General features: G+C 38.6%; 1 protein-coding gene across 1 annotated transcript in view; it reads right to left on the bottom strand.

The window, feature by feature from the left end:
- pcdh15a (protocadherin-related 15a) overlaps nt 1–23164 on the bottom strand; it is a 185766-nt gene that overhangs the window by 75327 nt on the left and 87275 nt on the right. Inside the window, exons 10-18 of the mRNA XM_060872456.1 lie at nt 22085–22193; nt 21857–21969; nt 19609–19815; nt 15677–15811; nt 11982–12131; nt 8204–8397; nt 7933–8065; nt 7438–7517; nt 214–307 (exon numbers count right to left, since the gene is read on the bottom strand). Of these exons, the coding sequence (XP_060728439.1) occupies nt 214–307; nt 7438–7517; nt 7933–8065; nt 8204–8397; nt 11982–12131; nt 15677–15811; nt 19609–19815; nt 21857–21969; nt 22085–22193 (1215 nt within the window). The remainder of the gene's footprint in view (nt 1–213; nt 308–7437; nt 7518–7932; nt 8066–8203; nt 8398–11981; nt 12132–15676; nt 15812–19608; nt 19816–21856; nt 21970–22084; nt 22194–23164) is intronic.

Raw genomic sequence — 23164 nt, 5'->3', positions numbered from 1 at the left:
ATCTCCTGCTTCCTCAGATCCCATTCTACTGATTACATTCACCTGTGTTCAATTATCTATGTTTGTTTTACAGACATTTAAAGCAATCAAAATTCAGTTCCTCATTGCAAGGTACTGTATGCACTCTGTTTCCCAGGTATGTGATGCTATCAGTAAATATCCCCACAGTCATCAGAGCAAGGGTATTAAATGATAAGACGGCTGGAGATTTACCCCTCCGGGTTGTCCATCGGAGGCCGTCACAAGGAGCAGGTATTGGTCAACGGTCTCTCTGTCCAATGCCTTTGCTAAGATCAGTAGACCTATACTGAACAGAAAGACAGAAAAGCATCCACAGTTACACCACAGCACATCTATAACATTTACATTTACAGCATTTAGCAGACGCCCTTATCCAGAGCGACTTACTTTTTTTTATCTCATTTTTATACAACTGAGCAATTGAGGGTTAAGGACCTTGCTCAGGGGCCCAGCAGTGGCAGCTTGGTGGATGTAGGAATCGAACTCACAACCTTCCGATTGGTAGCCCAACACCTTAACCTTAACCACTAGGCTACCATATCCACCACATCCCACCACATCCCACATCCCATAACACACACTGCAAACATCACATTCAGAGTTCTACACTAAGACCTTTTCCAAGAATCATTAGTACTCCTAAATTGTGAAACACACATCTGATAAACATTTACACGTATTGCACTTCATACACTTGCAACCTCAGCTGTCAAATATTACAAGCAAATTTTTTATTATTATTTTAGAGTAGCTGTCCTAAAATATTCAATAGTTTTTTGTTTTTCTTGACCAGCTCTCTTAACATTGCTGGTCAAACTGGTGGCTTACGGAGATGTTTTTTTAAAAATATATTTAAATTTTTTTCTTATATTATCTTTTGTGTTTATTTATTCTATTGAAACGACTTGTCTAAGATGCTACGTTTGTGGTAGCAACTCAAATTCTTTCCATCTACTTGGGCATCCTGACCTGTCTTCTAGACCAAGTTGTATTTTCAAGCAGGAAATTAATTTATTTATACATTAATTTTTCAAAGCGTGTAAATCATCCGGTGCAATGAATAGTCCAATAATCTGATCTCTAGCCAAAAGTTTGCAATGACATTATAAAGTATGTTAAAGTCAAAACTTTGATGGTCAAGTTAGTTTAGTCTCTGTATGAGCTCCAGATTCACTTGCCACTGGGCCTCATTTATATCAAGTTGGATAAAAACAAATGCAAGAGTTTGTAGGAGCAAAAAATGGTAGAAGTATTAGAATTGTCAATATAGACTTAATAAAAAATGCTCTGAAAGCAAACAAGCCAAAATAAATCTATAATTTGAGACAAATAAGACTGAATGAAGACAAAAGGATAGTGCTGTATAAAACGAGTGCAGGCTGGTATGTGTATATGGTAAGCTTTACACCAGAACACTGCCCCAGGCTGATCTGGCATTAAACTACAGCAAGCTTTCACTTAGGAGGGAACAGATATCTAAAGACTGGTATGATTTTTGTTCAGAGAATGAAAGCTGGCTCAAAAAGTCAGTTCCATTTGTTACAGCATCTACGTTTAATGCTGTGCAACATTTCAGAGCCAGCACTAATTCGACCAACAAAATGATCATGTGCCACTTTTTGTGCTTGTCCAGGTTTCATCAGTGTTTTGAACTGCTACTGGTTTGACTTAGAGAGGGATAAGTGACCAGTCTGGTATGTCTCATCCTACAATGAGCTGTGGCATGTTGTGTGCCATCATCAACATTCTTCCAGAACACAACAGATTTCCTTATAACATATTCCATATCCCTCTTTTCCAAGACAGCCTCAGGGAGAGTGAAAGACTTTAGGTTAACAAACGCTAAAACACTTGCTGTGAAACTACAAACAATTAAAGGTAGCATTTTTCCTGTGTGATGCACATGGTGTTCATCACCACCTGGATACACTGTTAATATCTTCTTCATATCAAACCATTTTCATGTCACCTCACTTAACTCATTCACCTTTTCTAAAATTTGCCTCCAGATTTTATCTTCTCAGGTGCTGTAATGCTAAAAAAAATATTTTTCATTGCCAGAGACATGAAATTTTATAATAATTTTATTATATTTCTGTGCTTATAGCTCATTAGGAGCTTTTATTTTTAGGGGGTTTGTATTGTGCTCAGTATTTAACAGTAGATTGTTTTTTATCAACATAATTACATTGCTTGTCCGTAGTGTGTGATTGCGTGAGTGAATGAGAGTGTGTGTGTGTGTGTGTGTGCCCTGCGATGGGTTGGCACTCTGTCCAGGGTGTATCCTGCCTTGATGCCCGATGACGCCTGAGATAGGCACAGGCTCCCTATGACCCGAGATAGTTCAGATAAGCGGTAGAAAATGAATGAGAGAGAGAGAGTAATTACATTGCAAATCATAGGTGCCAAAACTTTTCTAAATCTGCTTGGATTTTACATTATTTCTTTGAGAATGTTCAAACTGGACTTGACATTTGCTATACAGGCTCCATGGGATGAAATGACAAGTGGAATCAACTCTGTCAACTTCTGTCACAAATATTGCATACAGTAAGCTTTGGCTTCGTAACTTCAGGCTAACAATCTTGGTATTGTAATATTATGTATGTTATGTACGTGAGATTGTGTAACATTAGTTATTAAACCACCATTAAATACTGTAGCTAGCACGAGTGTGTTCCTTTTGAGCTGCTGTATAAAAAGCTGTTCTGTAATGAATGAGGAGGATGGTCAGAGAAGCAAAAAAGGCTGATGGATGGATATTTACACACACTTCACATTTACAAAAATGTTGCATTCATAAGAGTCTCCAAATCTGCAATCTGATGCTCCTTCCATGAAAGATGCACCCAGTGAAAGCCTTTTCTTTTATCTAACCATAAATGTAATGCCCTACAGATGCTACTAGAACTGTTTATCAGGCTATTTTCACATAAAAGAAATATAGACCTTTTTGGCAACAAAACATTCAAGATGGCATGAAAGAATGGAGAAAACAACTGAATCCCCACTTTTAACTGGCATCATGGACTCTGTGTACCAGGAGACATTAAATACTGGCTGTCTCTGCCAAGAAGCAACAACCCGTTCATGGTTCAGTGGTCAAGAAACAAGCTTTTGGTCTGGCCATCCCAATCCCCTGATTTAAACACTGTAGGGAAAGAAACAGAGAAGAGTCCACAGAGAGGACCCTGGAAAATCTGGAGAGATTGTGAGAGACTGTGGTGTGAACTCAGATTTGCTCTGCATTCTCTTATCTCTTCAAGCAGTACATAAAATTAGTGACTGCTTGGCTGTTTCTCACACACAAACACACACACAAACACACGCTCACACATGCAAACACATACACACGCACACACACTCCTTGAAAACTCAGGCCTGATATGTTAAAATAAAAAAGGTTCTTGAAAGCTAAAAAGTACTAATTGCTACTTTTTAAAGTAACAATACCTGTGAGACACATGATTTTGTAAAAATAATATAAAAAAAAATAAATTGTCGTTTACAAAATAAATAAATTAATATAATTTTCAAATAAAAAATGGGAAAAATATAATGCTGAACACCATCGCCTTATAAATAATTCTACTTAAATTAAAAATGAACATTTTCTCATTTTTATTTTGAATTTAAGTTAATTAACTACTAAGACATTTTTTTTTTTTTTTTTTTTTTTTTTGCAATAATTCTGGAGCTGCCTGCACACCCAAAGACACAATTGCTAAATGGTCTTATTATACATTACTACTTTAGGCTTCTAATTAAAAAGAGCCAACTCAGGGGTATGAAAACACCATCATTGATAAAAGCCTCTGTAGGACACATCAACGGCTCTCAAGATGCCCATGAAAAGTGCTTTATAGAGTGATTTACTGACCAGGCAATATCAGCACTGCACCGTGGAACAATCCTCTCATATAAAGCCTTGGTTAACTGCCTAAAAAGGGCAGATGTAGGCGGTTAAAGCATGCTGCTGCTTCCCGCATGCTACAGCTGGCCTAAAGCCCTGGAGCCCCTCACCTCCATCTCCATACAAAACAGCAATATCATAAGCCTTTGTAATGTCTTCATGTATATTAATGCAGTGTGGAGCAGGGATGGGGAGGCCCTGTCTATTCTAAACGTGTTCAGCTTGCACAAATGTGCTCACAGTAACCTGGCAGCATCCCATCATCAGATTTAACCTGTGTATGTGTATATGTATTCATATGTCTATGTGTGTGTGTGTGTATGAGAGAGAGAGAGAGAGAGAGAGAGAGAGAGAGAGAGAGAGAGAGAGAGAGAGAGAGAGAAAGAGAGATTTTGTGAGAGATTCTGTGGCTAGTATGGCCGACTGGATCTTGTTGTCACTGCTGTCATAAACATCAGATACAGCAAGGATCTGATAGTGGAGATAACTGCTATGCTGTTCTCTCTCTCTCTGTGTGTGTGTGTGTGTGTGTGTGTGTGTGTGTGTGTGTGTGTGTGTGTGTTGGCACTCTCATTTTATTACCCCTAGAAACAGATTTTCTCATACGACCTCGATATGACAGATTAAAGCTGTCCTTGCTGGCTCATGAAATCGCACTGTAAAATAAAAACAGTGATTGAAATGTTGCTGAACTGACCAAGACAAATGTATTTAACATTTCAAAGTCTGGTCCTATCTGCTTTTCTCAACTAGTGTGGAAAATCCTAGAAATGTGTTTTCAGATAATAGAAATACCTTTTCCTCATATAGTCTGTCTTCTGATGCATCTCATGTGAATGACATTTTTGCTCAGTGAGAACACAGAGAAGAAAGAACAGGAAAGACAGAATGAATGGCAAAATGGTGCAAAGCCTAAAGTCTCACAGCTAGCATCTTCCTCATTACTGGCTGAGTTGTTTTGCTGCAGCATTCTGTCATTACAGCCAGCATAACATGCTTATATTTCTATGTGTATCCTCAAAACCTGACAGAACTCTTTAGGTTAATATTTAATCTAGTTTTCTTATAAATATGCCTCCTTCCTGTGTTTTGCTCTCACTTTCTATCTTTCTCCTTCTTTTCATCTTCCCACTGCTCGTCTGAAGTGTCCCGCTTGCACGTCTACGCCGTTGGGCTGTGAATAAAGGCGAGCGTGGAGAGCTGAGAGATGAGCACAGCTCTGTAGATGTAATGAGACAGAGGTGCAGAGACTGTTGGTGAAGCTGACATGGCCAGGTTGCACACAGAGTTCAACCCAGGCTACAAAGTGAATCTCCCATGCCCTTCATTTTCAGGTTTTACTGGCACTACTCCAGAGCTCTATTTAGAATGCGTTTGTCACTTTCTTTCTCTCTAGCTTTTGCTCCCTGAGGGCTGTATGGCTAGCGAGAAGGAGAATTCAGCTGAGACAAGCAGCAGGGCATCATGCATAACTTCACCATGACTGTTAGGGCAGAGCTAGGCTAATATGGAAGGCACGGCAATAGAAAAAAAATGCACTAAGGAAAGCATTTCCAACATTCCCCCTTCAGGGATAAAGAAAACAGTCAGACCAACTTTCATGAATTCTGTAAAGTCCACTCTAGAATGATTGACATCTATCAAAAATGTAAACTCTAATGAATATATAAAATGTATTTTATATATCAATCTGATATCTTAAGACTCAACATATGGAGACTCTCTATAGCTGTAGTATAATGGAATGTTTTTCAAACCTAAAACGTTGCTGCAATACATAGAATTCAAAAAATAAAATAAAATAAAATTAATTCTTGGTAAAGTGCTGACCTTCTTCTTGTGATGCCTAACTAGTCTGGAAACACTTGGAGCAATTCTTCATACAGATCATTTCATTCATTCATTCATTCACCCATTTTCTATCGCTTATCTGAACTTCTCGGGTCACGGGGAGCCTGTGCCCATCTCAGGCGTCATTGGGCATCACAGCAGGATACACCCTGAATGGAGTGCCAACCCATTGCAGGGCACACACACACTCTCATTCACTCATGCAATCACACACTAGGGACAATTTTCCAGAGATGCCAATCAACCTACCATGCATGTCTTTAGACCAGGGGAGGAAACCGGAGTACCCGGAGGAAACCCCGAGGCACGGAGAGAACATGCAAACTCCACACACACAAGGCGGAGGTGGGAATCGAACCCCCAACCCTGGAGGTGTGAGGCGAACGTGCTAACCACTAAGCCACCGTGACCCCCAGAACATTTCAATATCTTTTATATTTCTTTGTTGGTACATATATGGACAGTATCTCAGAATTTGCTGACTGTAGATGGCTAACACTTTTCTGTCTTCATTTAAATGTGTTTGGCATCATTATCTTGTTGTAAGTCCTATTAACGACTATAAGAAAATATCCTTATATGGAATAGTCTGATGATGTCATCATGATGCCATAAAGCAGCCAATGCATCAATGATCCACTGCCAAACATTACAGCGAGTATTAGTACCTGTCATTGTATACCTTCTTTTTTTATGTATATTTGTATATTTGTACATATCCATTTGTATATTTGTACATTTTTATGTATAAATGTATATTTGTACATTTCCAGACATTTAAATTTTGGTCTCATCTGACCATTGCATTTCGAGTAGTTTTTAAGAAGGGAAGACACTCCTAACTGCTTGCTATTCAAACCTTTAACCTTCATTTAGAGCTGAAGATATAAAATCCAATTTGCTTTAGTCTGGTCTTGATGCTGTTCTATCCAACACTCCCCTGTAGGCCATATAGCTGCTATGCAATAGCAAAGACGAGGGTCATAATTCATTTTGCCCTTCTTAATCTTTTGACATAAGCAGTTGAACCTCAAGTGGCATTCACTGCTAAGAGCATCATATAAACACTTCAAGTCACTTGGCAAACAAAGTGTTACACAAGCTACACGACTCTCATGCTGAGACACTAAAGACACTGTTGTCATCTCTTGGGGGAACCGTCTAGTGTTGCTCAGACGGATTTTTAGCAAAGCTGCTGAAAATTATTTTTAAAGCCTCTTGGAAAAACACACACCACATTAGTTCAATCGCTGGCAGCCGGGTCAAGTTTTTGTGTGAAAATGCAAATTGTTGGCACCTGAAAAGAACTTGGAGATTTGTAACAGGAGCAGTGTCACAGGAAGCACTTGTTAAAGTAATTAGATAACAAGCTAGAGACGAGTTCTGCATTTTCCTCTTTCTACAAAAATTTAATCAAGCAGAAAATATACACAGTACTTACTTCAGCACATCTGCAGCTATTTTGGTCTGGCACAGGCTCATTAATGAGGGTAAAATTAAATTCACTAATATATGTTCCCAACAAGGCAATTCATGCATTTTCTTTAAGACAGTGTGCGGCTTGTTAGATGTAACAGAATGGAAATGACGGTAGACGATGGAAATACAGTGCAGCTTTGAAATGATACATAGTGTATTACCTGGACACTTACGTTTGAGAAAGGTTGAACATCTGCTGTGGATCACCACTCAGAATACGATACGTAATTGGATCTAGCTCACGGTCTATCGCCTACAGAAACACAGAAATAGAGTCAGGGAACATGGATGGTATCCATTTTATTTCATTAAGCAAGTTAATATCAACCCCCACACTGCCTTTCTCTTCAAATACGAGTTAATACGATCCATAAGCCTTCACACCTTTCATTCTCCCAGGGGGGCTCCATGTCGAAAAGTGTCTAGTTTTCTCTGCCCCTTTTATTCAGTAATGGGGTTTTTTTTGCCACTGTAAAAACATATCTACTGTACAGTTTGGTCAAAAGGGACAGTACTGTTAAATGACAACACTGAGAAAGTGGGAGAAAATAAACAGGAGGAAAAAGTAATAAAGAACAGTATTGAGGAAATCTTTAGTACGGTAAGCATGGGAAGGCATATTCCCTTTACACCATCTCTGAGGTTTACAGTGAGTCTTGCTGTCTGACCTGCAGATTGAGCAGGATGGCTCCAATCCTCATGGCCTCACTGATCTCTATGTTGTAGGTTGTCAGTGGAAAACGTGGAGGACTCTGGTTATTAGGAGGTAGAACCTCGATATAAACTGTAGTTATGGAACTCCTAAAAGAAATTGCATAAAATCATTTCTTCAAAAGGAAAACTAAATAACATTACTACAATTGCATGAGGATTAGTATAATACGAGTACTATTTAAATAGACAACAGGATACTAGGCTGGATGAAACAGAACATCTGACCTCCTCTCTGCCTCAGGTGCATTATCAGCTGCTCTGACGGTCAGGGCGTAGGAGCGACCCACGCTCAGACTCACTCCTGGTGCTATGGTGATTCGACCTGTACGGCTACTGATGACAAAGTGACCCTGGTCTCCTGCCAAGATGGTATAGGTCACCAAACCGTTCAGGCCCTCATCAGGATCCTGAGCAGTTAACTAATTAAAAGAAAACAGGAATAAAACAGAAATATCTATTAATTCAGATTAAATATATCAAAAGTCTATTCCTATAAGACATAATAAGTCATAAGGTTTCGTTACAATCATGGCAATGCTTAAAAATCATCAGTATTCATCATTATGTGGGCAGACATATTGACTTTTAATGTTTTGCCTGCCTTCATAAATTCCAAAAAAATCCTTTCTAATTAGTTTTGTTTGAATCAAAGACAGAAACGGTTTTAAGCTATTTAACAGACATTGCATGAAGAAGACATTGTGTCCAAATGGTAAGGTACAGCTTCCATAGTAGTTTTGTTTTTCCATAGTCGATTTGTTGCCCAATCTATCTACCCCCTGTCGACTGTCCATCAATAGAAAGTGACACTGAAATGTGTGTTTCATTGGTATGTGTGTATCTGGCACAGCAGTGACGCTGAGATTGTCAAAGTCAATATTGCTTCAGTGCCACTGCTGTGTGCAGAAAAGTCCACCAAAAATATCCAGCCAAACACTGTCAGAAATTGACTGCAGTCAGGAATGGACACCGGTGAAGAGGAGAGGACAATTTTCCATAAAACAGTTTGCTTTAGTGTCTAACTGTACTCATATGAGATTTAATAAAGGGGCCATTAAAAGCGCTTAAAATTCTTAAATGTACAGCTTCTCTAGAAGCCCTGATCATATCACAGCCACCCAAATAACAAGATCATCACCAGTCACTTTCCATTAATGGTAAAATTGCAACAGGCAGTTTAGGTCACCTACTGACACCCTATAATTTAAAGTGCACTTAAACTTTAACAGGTTTACCTGAAAAAAGAGGCAATTACTCTTTTGGCTATAAACTAAGCGTCCATTATGAATTTAACATTGAGCATTTAAATGCTATAACAGAACTCCCCTCATACCTACAAATGATAAATAAGAAACATATATAAATGCACACTTTAGTTATAGGAGCATTTAGTTTTTAAAGGCTTTCCCTGGACCTGCTCTGCTGTGCTTCTTGTAGGACTTTCCAAAAGCTTAGACAGCTGGTTAAAAATCAACCAGTAGTTGTAAATGTTAAAAAAGGCAGAAATGTCCATAAACCTTTGATGGGAAGTATCTTATAAATTACCCGATAGTCTTCCCTATGAGTATAAGAAAGGTGTCACAGAAAAAGCTGTGTTAAAGCAAGGCTTTGGTATGGATGCCTCGTTGAGAATCTGACGCTAACTGTAGATCTAAAGAAAACATCATCCTGCTTGTTTACAACTTAAGCATACTGAGGACATGTAATAAAATCAACGGCTGACTTTGCAGCCTGTCTTACAAAGCTAGTGCTACCTGTTTAGTCATTCCCTGAGGACCAAACTGCTGCTAAAGTTTTATTCAAAACATAATTATCTATGCTCGGTTGCTATACACACCACTTCATCAAAGTGAAGAGGCTCTCTGCTGCTGTGCTTTTGATTTGTTCACAAAAAGGGGTTTTCTAGAACCGTAATGTTTTTCTATAACACAGACAAAGGGCAAACGCTTTCCCTTTTAAGAGGATCCTGTTACAACTCCAATTACCTGTTCATGGCTTCACTAACCTCTTTCAAAATGTGAACATACACGATACACACACTAACATTTAGTTTTAAGAATAAGAGCAACTACAATAATACCATAAAGGACATCGATGTCCATCTGTAGTGAAGTGTAGTTTATAGACAAGGTATACTGGTATGCTATGAGACTGAATTATTTACTGGATTGAATAAGCAAGTGATTGGTCAAAAAAATCTTGCTGATTATGGTACAACTAAGAATGAAAGAAATTGATGTATTTGCTTCTTTAAAATTGTCTGCTTTAAATAAAACATTACAGATCTCCACAAGACTCTATTTACAGTAAGTATCTATGAAGAAGAATTTCTAAATTTAAACAATATGCACATCAAGCACTATTACACACTTTTAAGGGTTGAAAGTAATCTTACACATAAAGAATCAGATCTAAATTATCTGTTAAATCTTTCTGATTAATGGACATCAGATATAACTCAAAATGAAATTCTGGAAGCGCTTATTCCATGGCTGAGTTGAGTCCGCAGGAGCTGTAAACATATCTGAAGGCCGATTCATTAATTAAAGACACAGTAATAGAACAACACTTCCTGGTGGCATTCTGATGATTACCTGACAAGTCCCACTTTGAGCTTAGCATATCACTTTATCATTACTGACTAACACCATTGTTCTCAAGACGATTTTGGTTCTGTGAAATACTGGAGAAATAAAACACACAGCTTTCACACACTAATCCCAGGTTCCTTCCTTAGAGGATCTGTATTAGTGATGCGCGGGTCGCCCGCGGGACCCGTGGGTCGGGTTGGGGCAGGTAAAGAAATTGTCACTTTACTGCGTGGCGGGCTGGGGCGGGCCAATAATTTCATAAAAGCGGGACCCGCGGGTTGGAAAAAACCCGACCCGCGCATCACTAATCTGTATGGCTTAATATGTATACTGACTGTAATAATATATGTCAGACTGTAAATTTATAATCACACCCTCCAGTTTCACCCAAATGAGGATGGGTTCCCCTTGAGTCTAGTTCCTCTCAAGGTTTCTTCCTTCACCATTCACCTCAGACTTGCTCATTCGTGGTAAATACAAACACATTTACATATATCTAATATTAATCTTGAATTTCTTGTATTATATTATTCTTTATATTAACCTTTTGCTTTATGTTTATGTTCTGTAAAGCTGTTTTGAGACAATTTCGATTGTTAAAAGCACTATACAAATAAATTTGAACTGAATTGAATTGATTTGAATTAAATTGAATTGAAAGTATAGACTTTTCTTATCATGTTACACATTCCGGCAGGAACAAATAATGAGATCAGGTGTGTAACATCAGAATCAGATCAGACAATGCTTATATCTTATCATTCTGGACAGGATATATACTGTATATATATATATATGATATATATTATATTTATATATATTATAAATTGCTGGAAATCTGGACAGGATATATACTATATATATATATATATATATATATATATATATATATATATATATATATATATATATATAGTATATATCCTGTCCAGATTTCCATTGTATATTCTTTCGACTTAAATTGTATGTATTTTGTCTGTCTATAACCAGTGGCATCCTTACATACATTGGTACATTGGGAACTTCAAAAGACAAAGTAAAAAGTCTGGAGTGGCAAAGCTCTGTCTTTGATCAAACTGATGAGGCTTCATTCATGCGGCTTACAATCGTCCCTCTCTGCAAGTTAACAGATGTGTCGAGAAAGAGGCTGAAACAGCACTTCACTTTTCAGTGGAACAGCTCCCAAATCATTTCCAATAGCAATGATGAAACACCCAGTAACATCAGACAGGTAGCTATTTGTGTACAAGGTATTAGGTTTCTGATTAGATAAAATCTGAAATTAGATGATTTTTTTTTTCCATAATCAATGATTCATCACTTCATGATGTACATAATACAATATATTCAATGTGTAGTTGAAACATTTTAGAAGGTTTAAAGAAGAGTTCGTATTTAAAGGTACTGCTCACCTGTATTACGGTTTCTCCAGGCTGCATATTAGTGAACACTTCGATATTGTAGGAGACCTGAGAGAAGGTGGGCGTGTTGTCGTTAGCATCAATAACCAGGATGTTCACCGTTACAGGCACGCTCTGCTGTACGCCATCAGAGGCCACCATCTGTAGGAGCAGCAGGAAATGTTCCAGACGGTAACTACTTTGAAAGCTGTGAACAGATTCCTGAATATAAATATGATGCTACAGTATCTATCTGTCTATCTATCTATCTATCTATCTATCTATCTATCTATCTATCTATCTATCTATCTATCTAGGACTCATGTACAGCACTGTAAAGCAAAGGCTATATAGATAATATGAATATATAATATCCAATCACACTCTTTAGACTATCACTGACAACCAGCAATCAGTGTAGCGGAGCTGTAAAAAACAGCAGGTTGTCAATTTAAACATGAAGTTTTCTGGTTACAGTATGAAATCCGTAAATGTAACAATAAAAAAATGGTTTAATCACTGGAAGAAAAACACTGTTACCTGATCACATGCTGCGTTTGGAAATACATTACCAAAAATATCACTCTTTAGCTACAGCAAGTGTAAATTCGATCACAATATTCCATCCTACCTTCTTATTACATTTCAGCCCAACCAAATGCAGTTCAGCCGAGATGAGATAATGGCTATATGTGCCAGCACTGCCTCTAAAAGTATGATTCACATCGATGATTCATGATTCAGAACGTGAAACCTGAGTGTTTCTGTCTGTACCGTGGACAGGCAGAGCTTCACATGCAAAAATGTGCCTGCACACGAAATCTTAGACAGCTCTGAACTAGCAGGCGGCCTATATCTGTTGTGTACAGCGCCTAAACAGCTGAGTGCACCCGGAGCACGAGAGTGCTATGAGTGACTGCTGGAGTACTTTCTAACCTTGATCTTATTCGCAGTATGCTCATACAGAACACTTTTCCAACACAAACATAGTACTGTTTGCCTTATTCAGCTATATACTCTATATGTAGCCCAGAAGAAAAATTTGTTTCTTTTTTGAGCATCCTTGCTAGATCCTTGCTACGATCACCTCTGGCTTGTTGTTAGGTTTCTAGATTTTCATCCTGACTGGTATAAAAAGCTGCTATGGCTCCACATCCACTTTAAAAGAAGAAGAAGCTGTTATTTGTCTCACATACATTACAGCACAGTGAAATCCTTTATTTTACTTCACATATCCCAGCTTGCTAGGACCTGGGGTCAGAACACAGTGTCAGCCACGATACAGCAGAAGCATGAAGCATAGAGGGTTAAGGACCTTGATCAACAGCCCAGCAGTGACAGCTTGGTGATCCTTATGCTTGAACCCTTGACCTCCTCATCAGTAACACAGAGCACTAGCCGCTGAGGCACTGCCCTGTGATAAATGTACCCTACAGTATACACTGCATTGAACTGAACTGAATTTAATTTTTTTATGGATTCTATCAATGAATCTATGCAAATGCTGTTCATTCTTTAAGAACATAATGAGCTGCCTTTTTTAACCGCTGGACCAGGGTTTCATCCAACTCCATGATTCTTTGACGTAGGTTAAATCTGTAGAGCTGAGGAACTAATGTGGTTGAAAGGAGCAGGAAAGGAGCAGCCTTGTTTCACAATGGACTGCCGCTGTGCATCTGAGATATTGTGCCCGCTCTGAGGCTTTGAAGGCTTGACTTTAGCTTTGAAGTTGCTGAATTTAAACCTGCAGGAGATTTCCTAAAGTATGAGTATCATAGTCACTCTCATTTAATCAGTACAATCAGGGACATTATTCAAACATTATGCAACTGTAAACCAATAAGACAATGACAGGATGAATATGCGATGACTGCCGTTATTATCGCGGGTGGTCTATTTTGCTAAAATACTCCGATGTAGATTTGGTCTAACATCAGCAAACTAATAGGACTGGCAAAGACCAAAACACTACAGAGTGCACTGCTGCACTTGGAGAGTGTTTATTACAGCTGAATATTTAATGTTACACCACCCAGGATCATATCCACATGCTGCCATTCGATTTACGTTTCACAGTTGTTCTTTTTCACATATTTGCAATAATCCCCCTGATTGAGCTCACTGAGCTACAAGAGAACATAGTGTACATAGATAGATTATACAAATAAAGAAAGGCTTTAAATAAGCTGAAAAGCAACCTGAAGAACAAATACACCTAAAATAGATTTAACTCCTACTACGTAGGTTTAACATGGGGATTTAAATGGAAAAGAGGTTGATTATGAGAGCAACATCTACGGCCATCGTAATTAGGCATAATTGTTTAACTTCCTCCTAAACACAATCAGCTAATTTCACGCTGTTTCGTTTAAGCACAAATCTTTCTTTTATAAATGGAATCGCATCCAACACGAGACCTGTCCCATGTTGATAAGCAGCCTATTATTAAGACCATCAAAGGCATTAACGTGCCTGATTAGTATCCAATCCCCCACCATCAAGCATTAAAAGTGTCTGTGAGAGTCTGGCTTCCAAACAAACACATTCATAATGACAAGGACAGCCACTACCCTTCTTTTTTTTCCAGACAGAAAGATCCAAGCCCTGTCGCACCTCCTCTGATCTGACTAGCCGTTTAAGGCCGATTAATCATTTCTGGGAGAGTGAGAACACCATGGAGAGCGGAGCAGCTTGAAAGTAAAGCCCTGCTCAGCATATAAGATCAGCAGAGAGGCAAGCATAAGCAGCCAGCCTTCAAAACAAGCACCATTCATTCTTACCATTTGATTTATTCTCAAATTGTTCGTTTTGTTCCTTCAACCATGGGATGTCATGCTGATTTGTGGCTTAAATGCTGAGATATTGATGTTTTCAAAGCTGCAACAAATCCTAATAAAACAGAGCCTAACAGCGAAAAACAGCTGTTACTGCCATCACAGTATCACTGAATGATCCTCATTAAAAAGTTTATAGATTATAGTTTTAGAGATTATACTCTATAGAAGAACAGTGTGTGTGTTTGTGCATGTGTGTGTGTATATAGACGTGTGTGCGTTTGTGTGTATTTGTATGTGCACTTGTGTGTGTGTGTATGTGCACGTGTGTATGTACTGTATATGTGTGTGCACATGTGTTTGTGTGTATGTGCATGTGTGCATGTTTGTATGTGCGTGTGTTTGTGTGTGTATGTATGTGTTCACGAGTGTGTTTGTGTGCATTTTGTATGTGTGTGTTTGTGTGTGTATGTATGTGTTCACGAGTGTGTTTGTGTGCATTTTGTATGTGTGTGTTTGTGTGTATGTGCACGTGTGTGTGTGCACATGTATGTTTGTGTGCATGTGTGCATGTTTGTATGTGTGTGCACATGCATGTGTTTGTGTGTATGTGCATGTGTGTATGTGTGTGTACATGCATGTGTTTGTGTGCATGTGTGCATGTGTGTGTGTTTGTGTGCACGTGTGGATGTTTGCATGTGTGTGTGTTTGTGTGTATGTGCACATGTGTGTGTTTGTGTGCACGTGTGGATGTTTGCATGTGTGTGTGTTTGTATGTATGTACACGTGTGTGTGGTGTGTGTGTGTGTGTGTGTGTGTGTGTGTGTGTGTGTGTGTGTGTGTGTGTGTGTGCATGTGTGCATGTGTTTGTATGTATGTGCACATGTGTGTGTGTGTGTGTGTATGTGTGTGTTTGTGTGGGATGGTTCATACCCTGAAGGTGTAGTTGGTCTGCATCTCTCTGTCCACAGGTCTGAGCAGTAGCAGGTAACGTGTGATTCCAGTAGAGGTGATGGAGAAGATGGTGTTGTAGTCACTCAATGTGATCTTCACTTGTGGGTCTTTACTCTTGAAATGAGGGGAAAAAAGCTCTGAATGAAAGGAAGTGAAGAACTTTTTCATTTACTCTGCAAATCTCACACACCCACAAGCGCATGCATAAAGGCACACATCATACACACGTGGGGGAAATTCTACAATTAAAACCAAGTAAAAAAAAATCCCCAAAACAAATCCCATAATTCAGTGGTACCAAACATAACTTAGTGTGTAGTTTGTGTATAATGATTATATATGTGAGGGGGGGCACGGTGGCTTAGTGGTTAGCACGTTCGCCTCACACCTCCAGGGTTGGGGGTTCGATTCCCACCTCCACCTTGTGTGTGTGGAGTTTGCATGTTCTCCCCGTGCCTCGGGGGTTTCCTCCGGGTGCTCCGGTTTCCTCCCCCGGTCCAAAGACATGCATGGTAGGTTGATTGGCATCTCTGGAAAATTGTCCGTAGTGTGTGATTGTGTGAGTCAATGAGAGTGTGTGTGTGCCCTGCGATGGGTTGGCACTCCGTCCAGGGTCTATCCTGCCTTGATCCCCAATGACGCCTGAGATAGACACAGGCTCTCCGTGACCCGAGGTAGTTCGGATAATCGGTAGAAAATGAGATGAGATGAGATTATATATGCGTGCTCTAATATGGCTACATTGCTGGTTAAATATCTGCATTAGTCTGCTATCAGATAAGCTCATCAGTCTCCTTTAGATTGACTTAACCACACTCACCAATCAGAGAAAGTAAGAAGGAAAAAAGAAGAACAAGTGAGCAAGAGGGATTGAGAACAGAATGAGAAGCTAAAGAGAGAGATGGAGTTGTTACATGCTCTGTGTTTTAGACAAATGGGGCGGTTTAAAGTGAACGTGGCAGTGTTCTAGATGGTTCAGTGTTCACACTGAGGGAAAAATGTAGCACTTATATGCTGGAAGGGTCTTTTAGAGAGATGGCCGTATCTCAGCGCCTTTCAACATCTGAGAAATGTTGCAGGCAATAAAAGACCGTTACTGTGACATTTCTGAGTTTCTAGCACTCACAATACACAGATGCTATTAGACAATCGGGAATTTACTCACACTCTCTGTCTCTGTCCGTGGCAATCAGCACAACGAACACCTGGTTCTAGTCATTACTTTGTATAATATTCTGCTTTGGCTGTCCTCCCACGAAAACATCAAACACACTCTCCATGATTAGATTCATGTTAGTGGCTTTTCATTAAACAGGAGCTCCCTGCATTTGTCAAAATGTCTGCTTAAGAAACAAATTCATTCAAATTGTTCTGATGATGAAAAAAACACTGTTAAAGAAACTGTGTGGGATGTGGTGGATCAGTGGTTAAGACTTTGTGGTTGTGAGTTCAAATCCCATTAACAACATTGTTAGGTACTTAGAAACTTAATCATCAATTGCTCTGTTGTATCCTACTTCAGTTGTAAGATGCGTTACAAAACAAAGCCTCAAGTGAATGAGCAAATGAATGCGGAAACAGATGAAGCATTAAAAAAACTCAAAACAAGTAGAGCTCGACACCGACGGTGTCGACGGGGATGCATCCGCCATCAACAAGTCTATTTTTTTCTTGTTTGCCTGAATGGCCACCAAAATCTTTTTCAGTCAAGAAGGAAGAAGAAAAAAAAATACAATTTACATTCGATCTCGCTGTGACCTTGATAGTGCTTGGATCAATTCCAAAATCGAATCAGTTCATCTACTGGATCCTAAATAAATCTTGCAAACATTCAGTGAATCGTTCTTGAGATATCACGCTAAAGGAGGATTTACCCATATGAGGATGGGTTCCCCTTTGAGTCTGGTTCCTCTCAAGGTTTCTTCCTTTACCAATCTAAGGGAGTTTTTCCTTGCCACTGCTGCCTGAGTCACCTCAGACTTGCTCATTGGGGATAAACACATATACATACACACGTACACACACACTGTGAACTATATATATTTTGAATTTAGAATTTTTATCATATTAATTCTCTATATTACTCCTTATGCTTATCTTCTGTTTTATGTTTACGTTCTGTAAAGCTGCTTTGAGACAATGTCCATTGTAAAAAGCGCTATACAAATAAACTTGAACTGAAAACTTGAATTAAAGAGACAGACAGACACATGGACAAGCTAAAAACATAATGCATGAATATACAGCACCGAAAGCCATTACATAAAAAGGGTACAAAAAGGTTGCTTAATGATTTACTGTTATCTTCACACGCGCACAATCATAACCTTTAAAGCGTGACACGTTTGGCTTTGGTGTTACAATAAGCCCAAAGATAAATTTATCACACTCAGCACTGCTAATGTGTGCATTAGCATAAGTTCCTTTTACAGTCCACATTTTACATCAAGCCCACCTACTGTGAAAAAAACAAAAGTGTATGTGGGCTTTCAGGAGCTTGTAGTATTTTCATACTATGGCTGTATCAGAAGGGCTGCAGCAGGTAATCAGAAGAAGTCACAATGAATTGACTAATGACTGAAGTACAAAACCCAGTCCATGGAGGAATTTGGCAGTGTTGGAGCAGCATCTTTCCTCCAACGACAACCATAATTGAATGCCCGTGTTTCCCAATTGGTAATCTAGAAAGCCACTTACTCCATGTGTCTGGAAATGAGACTGTGATCAAGCTGTGCATCACCTTTGCACAAAGACTATCAGCCTTCATCAATTCACAAGCCTTGGAAACTTTTTCCCCATCTGCCTACAATTAATTGGAAGAAATGACCAGGACCAGAGGGACCTCATGGCTAAGGGTCAATTGAGTAAGTGAGCTGAACTAATGGAAGTAAATTTGGTTTTTCAGCAATCAATATGTTACGAGTCTTATTTCTAATTGCCTTTTTTTTTTGTCTGTAGTCTAGCACTGTAGTCTTATTTCTGATTGACCAAATATAGCCTGTAGCTTATAGTACAGATTTTGGCATCTTTATATCTAGCAATACACATAGCCTCAAATATCGAGGCAACACTAAAAAAGAGATGGTCATCTTTGTATTACTTATGTTTTGACATCATGGGAACATTTTTCTACCACAGACCTTTTCCATTCATTTATACTTTTCTTACAGTTGAAGTAAATCCAGAAGAACACTGTGTGTGAGGCAGGAATACACCCTGAAAAAGAAACCACTTCATTGCATGATACCATGAACAAACACACACCTTCACACACTCATTCTTTCACTCATTTATGCCTAGGGGCAATCCAGCATTGCTGATCCACCCACATGTTTTAATGAGATGGCAGGAAAAAAAGAAGTTGAAGGACGTCAACATGGACACGGGGAAAACATGCAAAGGAACTCCACACCGACAGTATCCTGAGCTCCTGTAAGGCAACAATACTAACTGCTACACCACTTTGCTGCCTGCAGACCTTTTTTATTTATTTATTAATAAAAATATTCTGCAAGACTTTTCACTGAACAAATGGTGCTGACATTTTGAAAGATCAGCGGAATTCCCTTTGTAAGAGTGAAGAAAGGAAACGCCAAATATAATGTATTAGGATTGAATACAACCTCTTCAGATGAGTGAATTAATTGCATTTGTCACACCTCAAACCAAACAAACAAACCAAGAAGAGTAAACATTACAAAAAAAAAAACACAGCACACAACAAGTTCACCTACTGGTACAGCCCCTGGCTGAAGCTGAAACATACAAATGTGAACATAATAACATTGTTTAAGTGCCACTATAGCGCATGTAGTAAAGCATTCTGTATATAACTCACAAAATAAAACATCCACACAGACCGAGCTTTTGCTCAGAGTTAATGTGTGCACAGTGATAATGTATTTTATTACCTCCTCTATGTCGTTATCGAGGGCGATGATGGCTAGCGGTGCCGTGAGGTTGGCTCTGCCAGACACGGTGCCACCCACAGGTGCTGACTCGCTGATGAAGCCCTGGTAGGTTGGCTGATGGAAGTACGGTGCCTGGTTGTTTTCATCCAACACCTCTATCCACAGGTCAGCGAACGCAGGCAGAGGATGACCGTTATCCTGCTCGGCCTGCTCAAAAACACATGCACATAAAAAAATAAAAGAAAACAAGCAAACAAACACAGTGGAGGCAAACATGCTGTGGTGATGATACCCAGAAAGTCGGACGTCTCAGTATGATACTAGCAGCTTACAAACAACTCGATGGGAGAGAGAATCAACACCATAGTGAGTTGCATTAGGATTAATTCACACACAAAAACCTGACACAGTGCACAACGCTTAGCATGCACACTTCTACAAACATCAATCATCTGATCGTTTAAACTGCTGCTTGTGATAAATGTTTCATTTGAGGCAGAAAATTTATTTGAAATCTATAGATATATAGACATAGATGTGTTTGTCTTTGATTCATTTATGGAGTTTATATAAAACTAGAACACTAAATGATTTTCTAAAATACTATGTCGAGTTAGATTATGTTAACAGCACTAATGATAATTACACACATGATTTCTGTGAAGGTTTTACATATTTGCAAGATCTGGGTTACAAATTAAAGGTAGTTCTGTTGTCATAGAAGCTGTGGATGGCTTTTTAATTTTTTGGACTACTTGTCCCCTTAGATGGAATCATCACTATAAACAGTTTATTTGACTGATCACATATCATCCTATAAAAAAGTCAATGCTGATGAGAGTGGTCTCTTCGAGGATTACAGTGAATCCATCTACAAGGCACAATGTGTCAGTAAATGACTGTATTAGTTCATTAATAACTACTTTGTAAATCATTTGCTACTACATACACGTTCACCAGATGTCAAGCCAGCATAGATATCTGAGTTCTTATACTGATGTTGTACGTCTTTTTACCACCATCATCACAACAAATGAGGGAATATGTTATGGAAGATGTGTTCATAAAGTTTCAGAGACATCAATTGAGTTTGTGTGAGTTCAATTGAGTTTTCTGACAGCTCACGGTAGCTAATGTCCAATCATTTTTAATAGAAATGCTTTGAACTATAGAGCAGAGTTTAGCAGAGAATTTAGAGATTTTATTTGTTTTCAGTGCTGGTATTCAGACCACCTCTGACATGCTGGTATGGATTTTCTGGAGCAGCAAGTACATAATGTATCCAGACAAATGCGGATGTTGCACTTTATAGGGCAAATATTATAATTTAACATTTCTAAAAAAAAAAAAAAAAAATCATCTGCTGCATGTTGAACAGTGATATGCTTTAAGCCTTCCTCATCCTTCTCCTCCCTCAACAATATCTCTCTCTCTTGCTCTCTCTCTCTCTGAATTAGGACACGTCTTCCATTTGATTGAACATGCACAGTCAACAGATGCTTGTGTGCATCTGCGTATTGCATTGAATTCCTTTGCTGGTACTTTTTTCCCTTCCTGACTACTACTTCAAACTCTCTTCAGTGAATATCATATAAAATGTGCTAATATTGATTTACCACAGCACGTGCCCCCACACCTACGCACACTTACGCACAATGTTATGAACCTTTGTGCTCTGAATGATGTCAGTTGGACACATTTGAAAGTCCTGAGGTTAGGATTCAGCTATCAGATATGCAGCTGGCCAAATTAGTGGGAGTCACAAATATAGATCAAAACATTTCTCTTTCTGCTGCTAGTCCAAGAGCAGTTTATATGTTCTCCTGTGTAATAAATCCTACTGAAAATGATCTGTTTCCTATTTACTTTTAGATTTATTTTCTATCTAAATTGCCCTAATTGTGAATATTGAGTCCATTCGGAACAGTGAAATGCAAATCCTCTACAAGAGCTGGTGGATAATTAATGCAATCTCCCATAATTAGCCTTGGATTGAGTTTGATTGGTCAAGTGTAAGTGTTAATGCAATGTAATTAGAAAGAACTCCATCTAAAGTGCTCTAACAGAGTTGTTAAATACATGCGTCTTAATGCTACTGTTATGTATACATATGTATTTTTACATTATGTATTTACATTTGCACTTGCAAGCAATATAACAATTTAAGCAAATGCTATTTATCCAAAAGGATGTTGTTAATAGACAGGACTAATGAAAATAATAGTACACACAAGATAAGATGTATGACCTTGATGACGAGGTTGAAGCTTTGGTACAAATCTCTCGTCACTGGCTTTAGGAGGCGGAGCTCTGCTGTGGTCCTGTTCAAAGAAAAGAACTCTGGGTAGACGGCTGGCTGGCCTGAAGGTGACAGGAGAGTTGGCAGTTAGAAATACCAATTACTTTGCATCTTCTCTTAAAAAAAGAGAAATATTTCTTTGGAAGATTTAAGATTTATTAAACCTTTCATACCCACCAACTAGAATAAAGTAGAGAATGCCAGGTCTATCTGAAGGAGGCTGAATGTTCCTGTCCTGGTCCACTGCTCGGATGGGCGGCGACACGTTTAGGGGATTCAGTTTGCTCTAAAATGGATGGATGATGTATAGAGAGATCACCATGAGACTCAAATAAGAGACAGGATACAGTAACTACAGAACTGAAGAAATATCCAGTTATGCCTTGTGTTCTGGTTTAAGGTTTGTCTTACTACTGTATGTTTGTGAGGACTTTCCATCGACATCGTTAGTGTAGATCACAAATGCTATGCTTAAACCTAAATCTGGCTCTTTTTTATGTTTGTTTTCTTTTATGAAAGCTGAAGTTTTTCTCATTTGTACCAACCAAAGGTCTCCACAAGGTCAGACGTGTCAGATATTCCTATCTTTGTAGAGATATTTGATGTGAATATAAAAACACACACAAACAAATAGACTGCATCGCTGATAAGAAATGTAGCCAGCATGTATTCGATGACAAGTGGAGCCTTATCAAAAACAAAGAAACACATAAAAGTGCTAAATGAGGGCGTATCACTGACTCTGAGTGTATCATGGAGAAGAAGAGAAAGATCTTTATATCACACTGGTACATCTTTGCTCTTATTATTAACACATAATTCAAGAAACGGGAACAATGAAGTCAAGAAAGCAAGAAATGATTAAAAAAAAAAAAAAAAAAAAAAAAAAAAAAAGACTAATAAGGAAAACAAATGGCAGGATGGAATTGCACACACTCCACTTTAGTTTACACTGCTCAGAGGTTATTTACTGTGTTTGCTGTTCACAAGATGTGGTTCTACTACAGGGAAGCTTAATAAACCAAAGCAATTAAAATAAGCAAAAAAAAAAAAAAAAAAAAAAAAGTGAAATGTCACTAAAGCTTTATCAACTGTTCATTTTAGAAAGTTTCAAAAGCACTGCAAACTGTTTGTTTTTAAATCCACCCACACAGACATGCAGGTAACATACTTTTCAAATGTGAAATCTCATTAGCTAGATAATTCAAAAGCAGCACATATAAAAAAAACAATTAAATTGCAGATTACAGAATTACA

Source organism: Tachysurus vachellii, chromosome 6, assembly GCF_030014155.1.
Source record: "Tachysurus vachellii isolate PV-2020 chromosome 6, HZAU_Pvac_v1, whole genome shotgun sequence".
In the NCBI taxonomy this organism is placed as follows: Eukaryota; Metazoa; Chordata; class Actinopteri; order Siluriformes; family Bagridae; genus Tachysurus; species Tachysurus vachellii.
Note: the sequence above shows the minus strand (reverse complement) of the source record. Positions and strands in the feature narration are given on the sequence as shown.